Here is a 14577-nt window from a genome sequence, read left to right as displayed (position 1 = left end):
AGAAGGCAGGAAGTAGTCAAACCTGCAACCAGTAAAACCCAGAACAGCCCAAAGCTGCTCCACTGATTACAGGGGAGCCAAAGAACTGAATTTGCTTAACCTAGCTAGCAGCCTATCTAGGAGGGTGCAACATGTGTATGCGGGAGCATGCGACTCCCTCCATTTCCTCCTATGAAAGTAGCGATGTTTGGGAGTTGACTGCTCTAACACTGGAACATGGAGAAGGGGAGGGTGTTCCAATTTGGAGGTTACTCTCCTTGATTTCGAATGTTTGAAAGCAGTGGTGGGAGAGGGAAAGAAAGGTAAGTATGTGCAGTAAAATAATTCTGTTTGTTTCCTCTGCAAGGACAAAACAAAATTTTCCTTTATGAGCCCAACCACAAATTAAATTGTATTAGGGGTTTCCATTGCTCACATCTTTTTGTTACTAAAAAGTAGTTGTACATACAGTAAACCCAGTGAAGTGACTAGCCTCCCCCCAGTACAGACCCCCCTCCTTTAGTATAGACCCCCCCCCCCACTAAGTGCAGACCCCCCCCCTTGATCAGTATAGACCCCTCTCCATCAGTGCAGACCCCCCTCAGTACAGACCCTCCTTCCTCAGTATAGACCCCCCACTAAGGACAGACCCCCCTCCCACAGTATAGATCCCCCTCCCTCAGTACAGACTCCCCTCACTAAGTACAGACACCCTCCCACACTATAGACCCCTCTCCCTCAGTACAGACCCCTATCCATCAGTGCAGTCCCTCCTGCATCAGTGCAGTCCTCCCTCCATCAGTGCAGATCTCCCTTCCATCACTACAGACCCCCCTCCCCTCAGTGCAGACCCCCCTCCCCTCAGTGCAGACCCCCCCTTCATCAGTATAGACCCCCCCTCAGTGCAGACCCTTTATCAGTGCAGACCCCCTCCCTCAGTGCAGACCCCCCTACATCAGTGCAAACCCTCCCCTCAGTATAGACTCCCACTTCCATCAGTACAGACCCCTCACTATCAGTACAGACCCTCCCCCCAGTGCAGACTTCCCCCCTTACATCAGTATAGTCCCCTCTCCATCAGAACAGACCCCCCTCCCCTCAGTGAAAACCCTCCTCCCTGAGTGCAGACCCCCCCCTCCATCAGTACAGACCCCCTCCATAAGTGCAGACCCCTCCTTCCATCATTATAGACCCCCACTAAGTACAGACCCCCCTCCCTCAGTACACCCCCACCCCACTAAGTACAGACCCCCTCCCATAGTATAGACCCCCCCTCCATCAGTGTAGACCCCCTCAGTACAGACCCCCTCTCTCAGTACAGACTTCCCTCTATCAGTATAGACCTCCCCTCTCAGTACAGACCCCCCTTCATCAGTACAGATCCCACCCCCCTTCAGTATAGACCCCTCTCCATCAGTACAGACCACTCTCCTCTCAGTACAGACCCCCCTCCATTAGTACAGACCCCTCTCAGTGCAGACCCCCTTCATCAGCGCAGACCCCCCCTTCCATCAGTACAGACCCCCTCCATCAGTATAAACCCCGCCCTCAGTATAAACCCCCCCTTCCATCTGTATAGACTCCCCTCAATGCAGACCCCCCTCTCCACTTGTGCTAGTAGGGAGGTGAGGGTTTTCTATATGTGCTGGGGGGCGCTATGGGAGTGGAGAGGGCTTGTGCTCTTTTGGAGGGTTAGATTTCAAATCCAACCCCCATCTCTAGCATATGACCTTCCTCTCCCCTCCGACAGTACCCCCCAGCACATATCCTCTTAACCCCCCCCCCCAATCACTCCTCCATCCTTTTTTTTAACTCGCCCCCCTTATTGGTTACTGTCCCCCTCCTCTGTCTATTTACATTACAATGTACATACCTCATATCAGCGCGGAACATGCTCAGCGGTGTCCCTCCTTCTGTGTAGATGTAAACCGCTGGGAGGGGGAGGCGGCTTTGGTCCCCTCCGCTGTGTGAGACAGAGAGACAGCCAGCGATAGACGCAGATCAGTGTAGGGGTGCGGGGCTGCTGCCCACAGGTATCACCCGGGTGCGCCCCCTGCACCCCCCTAGTGACGCCACTGAGTCCAGAATTTATGAAGCTTGTCTGAGCTGTCAGAAAACAGAGGTTGGGGAGCTAAAAGTTTCACTCTGCAGAGCTCAGTGAGGAAAGCTCTAAGAGCTGATTGGAGAGAAGGGACACACCCCCCTTCATACAGCAAACAGGAACACAGCTGAGGCTGTCAATCACAGGCTGTGTGCTGGAGGTCCCTCCCCTGTCACTTTTTTTTTTCTCTTGGTGTCTGGAAAACAGAAGAAGTGATTCATGCTGATAGCTGAGAAACAAGGCAGCAGACAGAAATGACACTATAGTGCTCTGGATTGAGACAAGTACACACTATAGATGGATATGTTTTGTTCATATTTAATGTCTAAGGTTTACAGCTACTTTAACCACTTCCCGCCCTATAGGCAATTGACGGCAGGAAGGTGGTTGCATTATCCTGACCCACCGTCATATGACATCAAGCAGGATAATGCGACGCGCAGAGCGGCGATCGGTGCTGCGTTGTGTCAGAGTGACACACACTGCATCTCCGATCTCGGGGGCTCTTTACCATGTGACCAGCTGTGTCCAATCACAGCTGGTCACATAGTAAATAGGAAGAGCCATTGATCGGCTTTCCTCAGTTCGTGCCTGAGTATAAGAGAGCCGATCTGCGGCTCTCCTGACAGGGGGGGAGGGGGTCTGTGTTGGTAATCAGAGCATTGATTACCAGTGCAGACCCTTGGGGGGTGCCACTAGAGCCACCAGGGATGCCCACCCATGACCACCAGGGATGCCCACCATGGCCACCAGGGATGGCAATCATGGCACAGGGAGCCTGCCATTAATGTCCTCCCCATCAGTGCTGCCCACCATTGCCACCTATCAGTGCTGCCCACCAGTGCCCATCATTGCCATCTATCAGTTCCCATTATTGCCCACCAGTGCCGCCCATCAGTGCCGCCTATCAGTGCCCACCAATGCTCCATATCAGTGCTGCATATTAGTGCCGCCTATCAGTGCTGCATATTAGTGCCACCCCATCAGTGCCTCCTCATCAGTGCATGTCAGTGCAGCCTCATCAGTGCTCATCAGTGCAGGAAAAAACGTATCTATTTACAAAATTTTATAACATAAACAAAAAACTTTTTTTTTTTTCAAACTTTTAGTTTTTTTTTTATTTGTGTAGCACAAAGAAACCTTGCAGGTGATCAAATACCACCAAAAGAAAGCTTTATTTGTGGGAAAAAAATTACATAAATTTGGTTTAGGTACAGTGTTGCATGACCGCGCAATTGTCATTCACAATGCAACCGTGCTAAAAGCTGAAAATTGGCCTAGGCTGGAAGGGGGTGTAACTGCCCTGTATTGAAGTGGTTAAAGCATTGATGAAACTAGACACCCTCGCCTCTGCCAGACCTTGATCAGTAGTTATTATTCTACTGTACATATACATCCTGCAATATGATGGAGTAAGCTTTATCTTTATATGCTGCGGAATCTCAATGATTCTATACAGAGACACTCCCTCTAGTGGTAGAAGGCAGACACTGCTACCACATTTTAGTGAACAAATAATACCTTCAATGTCCGGATGTAGCCTATGCCATTTACAGTAAGTTAGGGTGCAGGGCTGGACCAAGACTGAAATGCTGCCCTACCCCCCCCCCCCCAATTCTTCTTCCATAACTTACCACTAGACAGGTCCACCAAACACCCGCTGTCTGTCCTCAGTCCTCCTGTCACTCCTGTGTCTGCCGTGAGCACCACCCTAGGAGATCCAGCCTGCCCTGTGTGAGATGGACACTCCGCCTCCTCATACTCATCAGTTTGCACTACAGGCGGCAGTATGAGATGGGGAAATGCTGCCCGTGATGCCAAAAATTGATGACACAAAAAACTGCTGAAAAGAAAATCTTGGGCGGCAATTTGCCGCCCTTCTCAAAGTTCTGCCTGGGTCCAGTGGGACCCATAGTAGGGCCGGCCCTGCTAGAGTGGGCGCATTCAGCTGGGCATACTAGCAATACACTAACATGAAAATTTTACAAATGTCAAAGGGTGTGTACATCTTCCAATATATTTGCCATAGTGCATCTGTGCGGAAACGATTTCTCAGGGATAGTGTATGTGTAGTCAGTCAATTGTACTCTCTTCTTGTCAGAGAAAAAAATGGCTTAAACAGACAATAAACAAAACTCTTGGTTTTCCTGCCAGCATTGATACAAAATGTTAGTTTAAACCAGCCCCTGGGATAAAAGCACCACATCTCAATCAACTGTATATAGGTAGCAAACACAGTATTTTAAGGGACTTTACAGGCGAACCACACACTTACACAAATATATAAATACATCAAATCATATGTTTTCTTTTGTACAAATGTTAAAAATCAAAGATTTGCAGCTCTGGAAATGGTACCTAAATCTGACACTGGCATGTACCTGTGTGAGAAGCCCGAGATGGCGAGCATGGCCTTTTGCACAATTCCCATCCAAGCACCCTTGGAATTTGAGACAGGGTCTGCAAGGTTGGTGGCACAAGTACCAGTAGATTGGAACTGAAGAGGGGAACTTAGGAGCATTGGTTTTAGACTAACAGAAGTATAGTGGATAGGATACCCAGGATACACCAAGTTCAATAATGAGTGGAGTGAGATCATAAGCCAGGTTCAGTAACACATAACCAGGAAGGTACCAAGTCATAGGCGGAATCAAGGTCAGAAATGGGCTAAGGTTGGCATCATGGGCAAGTGCAGGATGGTGCAGCTTTAGTAGACACTTGCGAGTCCAGTTTCAGAAAATAGAACTTGTATTAATGTAATGTTCAACAATTCACAACAATCCCAGCGGGAAGGTGCCCGACTGAGAACACTCACAGAATGCAACAGCAATGGGTAGCAGACCAGGTCTCAGGCGTGCCGACAGCATCTGTCTTGAGGGGCGGAATGTGGCTTGGCTGGTCCAGACCCAAATGGGAAGGTGTCCAGGAGGCATGGCCTGTCTCTATCCTTTCCCTGGTCTGGAATTTCTCCCTGATGCTAATCACTGTCCCTGTCAAATCGGAGACTTGTCCCTACACTACCAACACCCGAAATGTGCACTAAGCCTAGATAGGTTCTAACTGGCCCAAGATGGCTGCCAGAGCCATATGGGGTGGAAGCATCCAAATCTGGTAGCTTCCCTAGTGACCCAGGAAACCTTAGGGGAACCATGTTACTCTTGACTTCCCTTCCATCTGCAATGCTGCTGCAGTTGAGCGCCAATAGGCAAAATCTTGGTCAGAAGTCTAAGCCAGGGTTGATAACTGAGATGGGCAGCAAACATAAACTGACAAGGATAATCCAGAAGCAGGTCTGTTGAAAGCCGGGTCATTATCCAGGTCAACATAGGGTTCAGGACTGGGAATTGCAGGAACTCAAATTTAGGATTAGTAATGATCGATTGCAAGTTTAAATAGCCCACTAGACACCAGTATCTGTAGAAGACCTGTAATATATGGATACAGCCTAAGTCATCTTTTTTATTTATTCCATGTTCCTCTTTAATGTCTTTCCAAGGAGCTGCATTTTGTGGAGAATGGCTGCCACGATAATCCCACTCTAGATGTGGCGATGGATGGACAGTCGGAGATGCAAGAGAAGAAGGCGAGCATCAACGGTGGCACCGCACACCAGGCAGATGGCTGGGAAACCCTAATTAACAAGCCTGAGAAAGAAGAGAATGAGGCTATGGAGGAGGACACCCACTTATAAAGATCACCAACAGCCCGGTCTGTAGGCAGAACTTTCATTGGCCGTTGGGCACCTTCAGGATGCATCCTTTTACCAAACCCCAGATTCTGGGACTAACTAAAAAAATGGAGTTTGTCGATCTGTAGCAGCACAGAAGTCTAGATAGAGCACACAGTGTCAGTGACTACTCATAAGCTGGTCCGCGGTTTACAGTGTTTAATATGATTGCACTTTACTCTTCCAAAGATTAAATTCAGAGTCGGCTCACCAGCGTAATACTATCTGCCAGCCCTTTTCCAGAGCAGCCTTGGCTAGACAGAGCGTTGTTTTAGATTAGGCATTGTACATTTTCTCCCTTGTGGCGATGTAGGACTGGGATCGCTTTTAAACGCACAGACCGCCTCCATTGTTCTGCCTTGCTATGCCAACCGTATGTAGTTTGTGTCCTTACAGCTTGGTACCAAGTCCGCTGGGCAAATTCTGAAAAATGAAAAAAAAAGAGAAAAAAAAAAAACAGGGTACAGGGTAGCTACAAAAGGGTTTCCTGGTCTGAGGGATTATTTTTTACCTATGAGGGCCAACACGTAGGTGGTGAGCAGGTCTGCTTCAATGCTGTAAACAGCTTTTTGGCCTTTGCACCCACAAGCCTAAACTACATGGACCATTTGTAGATGCAGCAGTAATCTGTATGCAATTGCAGAAGACCTGTTGAGTGATGGTAAGGCCAATATGCTATATGATGTAAGCTATGTGAAGCCATTATTGCTCATGCAAGTGCAACAGTGGCGCTCTGTTAATGGCAGCAGCATGCTACAGTGTAGCTTACACCCCTAGGGGGTCCATTGCACCATCATCTTTAGAACATTTGCAGGCAATGTTAATTATGGTGCAGTTGAGGTCGTGTGATTGTCTAAATGATGCTGATCCATGTAAAAAAAAAATCATCATATAGATTTTATTCTAGAAGCTGAAGCTGCTGAACCATCTCTGTATTCTTTCCCATAATCTCTGCAAGCATGGAGCTCGTGTGTTTTCACATGACCATCTTAATTAAGCAGAAGATCACCCATCGTAGCTCTAACCTGCGTTTATTCCTGTAATCCTTTTGTGAAAATCTAGCGCTAAGACAACTGTTAGACTTGTGGCCAATCAAAGCCTTGGAACAGTAGGAGTTTCAAAGTCCCTGTGACTTCTAACCATATAGTGCCTGTAGTTGTGTGGCCTTGCTGGTCTGTATGGCTGCAGAGCTTAAAGTGATCAATGCCATTGCTCTTTCTATCCTATCTATGAGTACCTTTGTATAGCGGCTCCTTGAAGCTGCTTTGTACTGCATGTCACAGCTCTCTAGCAATCCCTAGATAGCAGCTGTACAAACTGTGTAAAAATTCAGTGGTCAAGTTTCCTTTATGGCCAATCAAAGCCTTGGAACTGTGAGAGTTTTAACGGCCCTGTGTCTTATACCCATATAGTGCCCATAGTTTTGTGATCCATCGTGCTGGGCTGTATGGCTGCAGAGCTTAAAGTGATTAATACCATTCCTCTTTCTATCCTATCAAGGAGTACTGGTGCATTGAGGCTTCTTGAAGCTAATTTGTACTGCATGTCACAGCTCTCTGACAATCCTTAGATAGCAGCTGTGCAAACTGTAAAAATCTTTTGTCAAGTTCCCTTTGTGACCAATCAAAGCCATGAAACAGTGAGCATTTTAAAGTCCCTGTGACTTACACCCATATAGTGCCCATAGTTTTGTGATCCACCTTGCTGGACTATATGGCTGCAGAGGCTTAAAGTGACCCTTGCCATTCGTCATTCTATCCTAGTAGTAGTTGTGCATAGAGGCCTCTTGAAGCTACTTTGTGCCGCATGGCACAGCTCTAGCAATCCTTAGATAGCAGCTGTGCAAACTGTGCAAAAATCTATTGTCACTTTCACTTTGTGACCATTAAAAGCCTTGAAACTAGGAGTTTTAAGTCTTTGTGACTAGTTTTGCGATCCTCCTTGTTTAAATTTCCTATGACTTATACCCATATAGTGCCCTTAGCTATGGGATGCACCTTATTGGGCTGTATGGTTGCAAAGCTTAAAGTGACCTATGCCATTCCTGTTTCTATCCTATCTAGGAGAACCTGTGCATAGAGGATTCTTGAAGCTACTTTGTGCCAGGTGTAACAGCTCTCTGGCAATCCCTAGATAGCAGCTGTGCAAACTGTGTAAAAATCCACTGTCACATTCCCTTCCTTCATCCCTCCATTCCCCAGTGGCAGGAGTTCGGCTTTAAATACCAACTTCAAAATAATGCTTCATTTTTAACTGAGCACCAGTGTTTCCAATGACCCTCCAGCTTCTTATATCTCCCAGCCCGAAGTGTTGTCTCTGCCCCTTCCACAATAGGGATGGGGTTATGGGCCCTAAGAGCTTGATTCCGAAACATATTTATATTTGTATTTTTGCTTCAATGGCTTTTATTGAAGAGTTTTACCAAGCAAGGCTTGCCATATACTAGTAGAATTTCATTCAAAATGTATTGCTTTAAGAACATATGTTCAATTTTCTAATTGGTAATGAGGTCAAGTCAATGTTCGTTTTCAACCACAGTGATGACAAAATTAAAGGAGCGGGATGGAAATTTTTTTCTCAAAGCATATATTTCTAACAGTGTATGTGGTGTTCATTCAGGAAAATCCATTCATTCCAAAATTGAATGCTAAAAGAAAACAAAATTTTGAAGTACTTTTGAACGAAATTCATCAGGTCATCGAATGTACTGAGAATTTTAGTTAGAATGTTCGCACACATATTTGTACGAATGTTCGTTCTGAAATCTACTAGTGTATGGCCAACTTAAAAAAGATGTATGTTTTTTTTTGTTATGCAGCGCAACTTTATTTGTTTTTTATTGTTACTGGCAGGATCGTCAGATAATAAAAATGTCACAGGGAGGATTTAAAAAAAAAAAATTCCTAGAGAAAGATTGCATCATAGATGATTAATTAGGCTCAGTGCTACAAGTATTACATGAATAATACTGACTTCTTTGGAGACTTTTCATTATCTGCTCATTCTATATTATGGATATGGAGAAGTGTGATGCCACCATTTGGCTTTGCAATGGCTACAGCAGTGGGATGGAACTGGAGATTCTGGTGGCAATGGCTCACCAATGGTGCTTCACCAGAAGCGTTACTTGGTTTGGCCCAACCTTTGTAGCTATCACTTTTATTGGACAGCTTGGCCTGGTAAGGGAAGTAAAAAAATAACAATTTGATTGGCAGTATCGTCAGGTAAAAAAAATGTCACAGGGAGGATTTTAAAAAAATTCCTAAAGAAAGATTGCATCATAGATGATTAATTAGGCTCAGCGCTACAAGTATTACATAAATAATACTGACTTCTTTGGAGACTTTTCATTATCTACTCATTCTACATTATGGAGAAGTGTGATGCCACCATTTTCCTTTGCAATGGCTACAGCAGTTGGATGGAACTGGAGATTCTGGTGGCAATGGCTCACCAATGGTGTTTCACCAGAAGCGTTACTTTGTTTGTCCCAACCTTTGTAGCTATCACTTTTATTGGACAGCTTGGCCTGGTAAGGAAAGTAGAAAAATAACAAATTTTATTGGCAGTATCGTCAGGTAATAAAAATGTCATAGGGAGGATTTAAAAAAAAATTCCTAGAGAAAGATTGCATCATAGATGATTCATTAGGCTCAGCGCTACAAGTATTACATGAATAATACTGACTTCTTTGGAGACTTTTCGTTATCTGCTCATTCTACATTATGGAGAAGTGTGATGCCACCATTTTCCTTTGCAATGGCTACAGCAGTTGGATGGAACTGGGGATTCTGGTGGTACGGCTTCCCAATGGTGTTTCACCAGTAGCTTTACTTGGTTTGTCCCAACTTCTGTAGATGTCATTTTTACTGGCCAGCTTGGCCTTGTAAAAGAAATGGGAAAATAACAGATTTACTGGCAGGATCAACATGTAATAAAACGGCATCATTAATGATTACACAGTTACAAAGTTAGTCTGGTTAAAAAAAAAAAAGAAATCTTTTCCAATGTTTTGTTTTTCAATTTTTCCAGATGAATTTTTCCAGAAGTAATACTCCAAGATGTGATCTTTCTAGTTAAGATGAAAACATGCACAATAAGCACAAACTAGTGAAATGCGGGATTTTTGGGGGTCCAGAGTTCAGATTTGGTTCTGCAAATTTTTAACGACACTACAAGTGGCAGCACCCCCCCCCCCCCCCCCCAGGACATACCATTTCCACAGCAGTTGGAGAGCTTTATATGACCTACGTCTGGTGTAGCCGTTTGGAAGATAGCAGATTACTCAGTATGATGTAATAGAGTTCTATTTGTGTAACGGCATTTCAGTGCGTATAAAAGATTGTTTCTTTGTAAAGCTATCAGTGTGATTTTTTTTTTCCAGCTATTCTTTTGTTTTTTTGGATGTACGTAAAGCCTGGCCGCCCCTTCACTCCACGAAACAATAGCGTTGTCGGTGTATAGCTTTGATGGAATGTGCACTAATGCGTAATAAAACTATTGCTGTTTGACTGTTGGCCAGACACTGTCTTCGATTGCCGTCCGCGCTGACAAATTTACATGAATAAAAGGAAATATCTGAGACTCCTTTGTTTATTTTTAGCTGTGTGTGTGATGTTGGCCTACTTTGGACTTTTTTGGTTTTCTTTTTTAAAAAGTGGACTTGTGAATTCATCTAAAAGTGGAACTAAACTCTCCCAATCAACATGAACGATTTTCAATCCTTATGCTGCTAGCATTAGTAAATAGATAGGAAGGTATATAATATTTTTACTGGTTTTAAACTTTTTTTTTTTTTTTTTTTTTAATTTCTTAAAGGGGTTGTAAAGTCAGAAGGTTTTTTATCCTAATGCATTCTATACTTTAAAGCGGTGTTCCAGCCTCCCCCTCCAAAAATTAAAAGTCAGCAGCTACACATACTGTAGCTGCTGACTTTTAATATTAGGACACTTACAGTACCTGTCCTAGAGTCCAGCGATGTCGGCACAGCAGCCGATATTTCCATCAGCTGCCAGGTGCTGCCGCCCCCATTGCTGGTAAAGTAACCCGGCAGTGAAGCCTTGCGGCTTCACAGGTGGGCCCCTACTGCGCACGCGCAAAGCACGCTGCGCATTCGGATTGGCTCGGCGGCGGGGGGAGGAGGAGGGGGCCAAACTTCAGAGGGACAGCGTCGCGGCACCGCCTACTGTGACGGTGGCGGGTATCAGATTCCTGCCCTTCTCACTAACTCGTGACCAAGGACCAGGCAATCTCACACTCTGCCGTCACTTGCGTAACACTGCCACTCTCAGCTGCACCCGACACAAAGATTTTCCAGCTTACGGGACCACAATCTAGATGCCAGCAGGCTGAGAGCGATTAACACCGGACTAATTAAGCAATTAACCCTTTCACTGCCACCACCGCTACGTTATGAGCCCAGCGGACGCTCTTAATTTTAGAAATACCAATTATGACTTTAGAATAATCATCTGTAACACGCACTGTCACCACAGACAGGAATGTTCAGAGGATTAATTCTATACAGTAGCACTTCAAGAGACAGGTTCGTTGTTAGTTTGCATTAAGAGCTTAGGGACAAGATTAACACTTTTCAAAATAAGGTTTAATAATAAAAAGGTTAAAATTGATGCAAATAAAATATTTACAGAAAAAAGTGTTTCAAAGAAATAGAGACACAATTCAGCAATTTAGAGAAATAAGATAGGATTGGGAAATAAGAATACTTGCATTCAATGATCTTGGTGTTACCAGAGTTCAGAAGCTGAGCCAGTTGTGATCGGTTCTCAAACTTGATAGATGTTCCTTCTTGATGTTACCATGAGAACTCTCAACCCCTGTCTGCTTCTCTCTTTTTCACTGAGACAGCAGGGGGTGTTAACAGAGGTCCCTGACCAATAAACACAGTGGCCATGGGCTGCCCTAAGGTTTACGACAATACCAAGGAACCACCCGTATAGACAGACTTATAACATAATTCATATCTTCCAATATGTACCAGTTGCCTTATTGAAACTGCAGCATTGAATTTTATATCCGTAGATACCAAACACAGGCTATCTCAAAGTGACCTCTGACCCGTAAGGCATCTGACAGCTAGCTTGTCTCCCATAGGAGCTAAAGTGGTCATGTATGATCTTGTTCCATTCAGTATTTTATTTTGCATTTAACTATACACTTTCTAGAGACATATCTTGTTTGTGTTTAAAGTTATGAATTGTGTATGTATTGTTACATTTTCTAATGAACAGCTTGGCTGCGTGGTATTTATGACACAGCTCTGGTCATCCTTAATGGATTGGCTCAGTTTTACGACCGGCCTGTTCTGGAAGAACAGACATCTGGCCAGGTTTCCTGTCTGTGCTGAGATAAGGTTTCTTTGAAGTCAAAACTCTCTGCATTCCAGAAATTAATTGAGGTAGGGAGAGGGGGAAGAAAATCACTGAGTACACATTTGGCTTGCTAGACTGTGTTACTGAACAACATGGTTGCCGTGACAAAATGGTTGCTTGCGACAGCTTTTAGGATATCCAGTGCAGGATATCATTACACCTACCGAGAGTGGGGAAGTGTACCTGTCAAAAACAGGTAACCATTCCCCCCTCCCCCTGAAAGGTGCCAAATGTGGCACCGGAGGGGGGAGGAAGCAAATGAGCGGAAGTTCCACTTTTGGGTGGAACTCCACTTTAAGATAAAAAGCCTTCTGTGTGCAGCAGCCCTCTAATACTTACCTGAGCCCCTCTCTATCCAGCAAAGTCCACGAGTGCCTCAGCCATCCCTCTCCTGAATGACTGAGACACAGCAGCAGTGCCATTGGCTCCCGCTGCTGTCAATAAAACTCAGTTAGCCAATCAGGAGAGAGGGGGTGGGGCTGAACAGCAGCTTTGTGTCTGCTTGCTATGAGGGCACTCAACAGAAGGGAGGGACCAGGAGCGCCAAAAGGAACCCGAGAAGAGGAGGATCTGGGCTGCTCTGTGCAAAACCATTACACAGAGCAGGTAAGTATAACATGTTTGTTATTTTAATTTAAAAAAAACAAAAGTTTACAATCACTTTAGGTTACTTCCTGGTTTCTGGCCTAGGCCAAAATGATGTCATACATTCCAGAAGTCTTCATGGCTTTCACGGGTAAGCACAACCTCCTGCCAGCATGCTTGAGCTAAGGGCAGATGGTTTCATGGAAGTGAATATTACATGAATCTTCTGCCCTTACTCAAGATGGCTATGGCTAGATATGCTAGCAGGGTGTTTTTCAAAGCGATTTCTCAAATAAAGCATGGAGACATGGATGGATGGGTAAGTTTGCTTTGAATATTAAAAATTAATCAAATAACACTTTCAGTTTGTGGTGCTCAGACACAGTTAAAGTGATTCTAAAAGCCGCTAAATGGCTTTTATAGGTGGCGGGAGGGCCGTCTGTAAAAACCATTCAGTGGCTATTTAGCTGCTAGGATAGCTTTTACATAAAAGCTGGCCATTAGCTGATTGGCTGAAAAAAATAATGTGGTATGATGCCTGTAGCAGCAGGCATCATCCCAGTAAATTCACTTAAAGTCAAATGAAGTACATCTAGTAATACAAAAAAACCTGCGCTTGGTTGATTAATAAAAAATGATAAGAAGCTGCTGTTCACCCAATAGGGGAATGGACTAAAAAAAAAAAAAAATAACAGTGCTTGCACAAAATACATGAATAATAAATAAAGTGCTGAACGTGCTAAAATGAAAAAGTGCTATATGCAATAAATCCACATTTAGAAAATGTAAGTGCAAAAAAAAAATAATAATAAATTAAATAATAAATGAATATTACATATAAAAGTGCACAATGTGCTCAAAAGAATAAATACTTCAATTCATGAATTAATTCATACAATATTAAAGTCCATAAAATGTCCAATAAAACCGTGCCAAAGTGCTCAAAAAAAGTGTTTATGTGCCATGTTTTCTTAGTACCGGAAGGTGCTCGTCAAAGGTCAAAGGTCTTTGGAAGAAGACCATCAAAGCTGACACCTGGCCCTAGATGGTACTCAAGGCCAACTTCTGTTCAACCCCCTGACCCCCGTCCCCCCCCCCCCGTTGAAGGAAGTTCAAGATCCCAGCCACCGAGAAGGAGCGAGGATGAACCCCCAAGTGACTCACACCACACAATGTACGTCTTCCAGGTATGATTGTAGATCTTCCTAGAAGTAGATTTCCTAGTTTTAAACAGTGTAAGAATCACTGATTTAGATAAACCTCTATCCTTCAGTACCTGGCATTCAACAGCCAAGCGGTCAAAGCCAGCAACTGTAAAGCGGGATGGAAGATCGGCCCTTGGAACAGCAGACCCTCCCTGAGAGGAAGCTTTCAAGGAATGTCGGCGACCAGCTGCACCAGATCGGCATACCAAGCCTGACGAGGCCAGTCCGGAGCCACTAATGGCACTTTTCCACTGCAAGTACCGGCTAGTACCGGCTCGGCTCTACTCGGCCCTGCTTGGCCCGGTTTGCTTTTCCACTGCGGTACCGCATGGTATAGTGTCGGAACGGTTCGGTACAGTACGTATAGGTTTGCTTTTCCACTAAAGTAGTACTAAAGTTAAGTGGGTGGGATAACAACGGGGGGGGGGGGTGTGATTCTCTGACCAATCAGTGGCTAGTAGTGACTGCATGCAAAGGATTGTGGGATATGGTACCAGTTTGGTAGCTGTTGGAACCACAATCGAGTAGGTACTGTTTTTTCAGAGCCGTACTGTACCGTACCGTTCGGTTCCATGCAGTGGAAAAGCA

At 44.7% G+C, this 14577-nt stretch overlaps 1 protein-coding gene across 2 annotated transcripts in view; it reads left to right on the top strand.

The window, feature by feature from the left end:
• Positions 1-6238, top strand: part of PODXL2 (podocalyxin like 2) — a 39373-nt gene extending 33135 nt beyond the window's left edge. For both annotated transcript variants that reach the window (XM_082264732.1, XM_082264731.1), the window contains exon 9: positions 5577-6238. In XM_082264732.1, the coding sequence (XP_082120858.1) occupies positions 5577-5771 (195 nt within the window). In that variant the 3' untranslated portion in view covers positions 5772-6238. The remainder of the gene's footprint in view (positions 1-5576) is intronic.
• The last annotated feature ends 8339 nt before the right edge of the window (positions 6239-14577 follow it).

This window comes from Pelophylax lessonae (assembly GCF_965119305.1).
Source record: "Pelophylax lessonae genome assembly, chromosome: 8".
NCBI classification, from domain to species: domain Eukaryota; kingdom Metazoa; phylum Chordata; class Amphibia; order Anura; family Ranidae; genus Pelophylax; species Pelophylax lessonae.
This window is presented reverse-complemented; position numbering and strand designations above follow the sequence as displayed.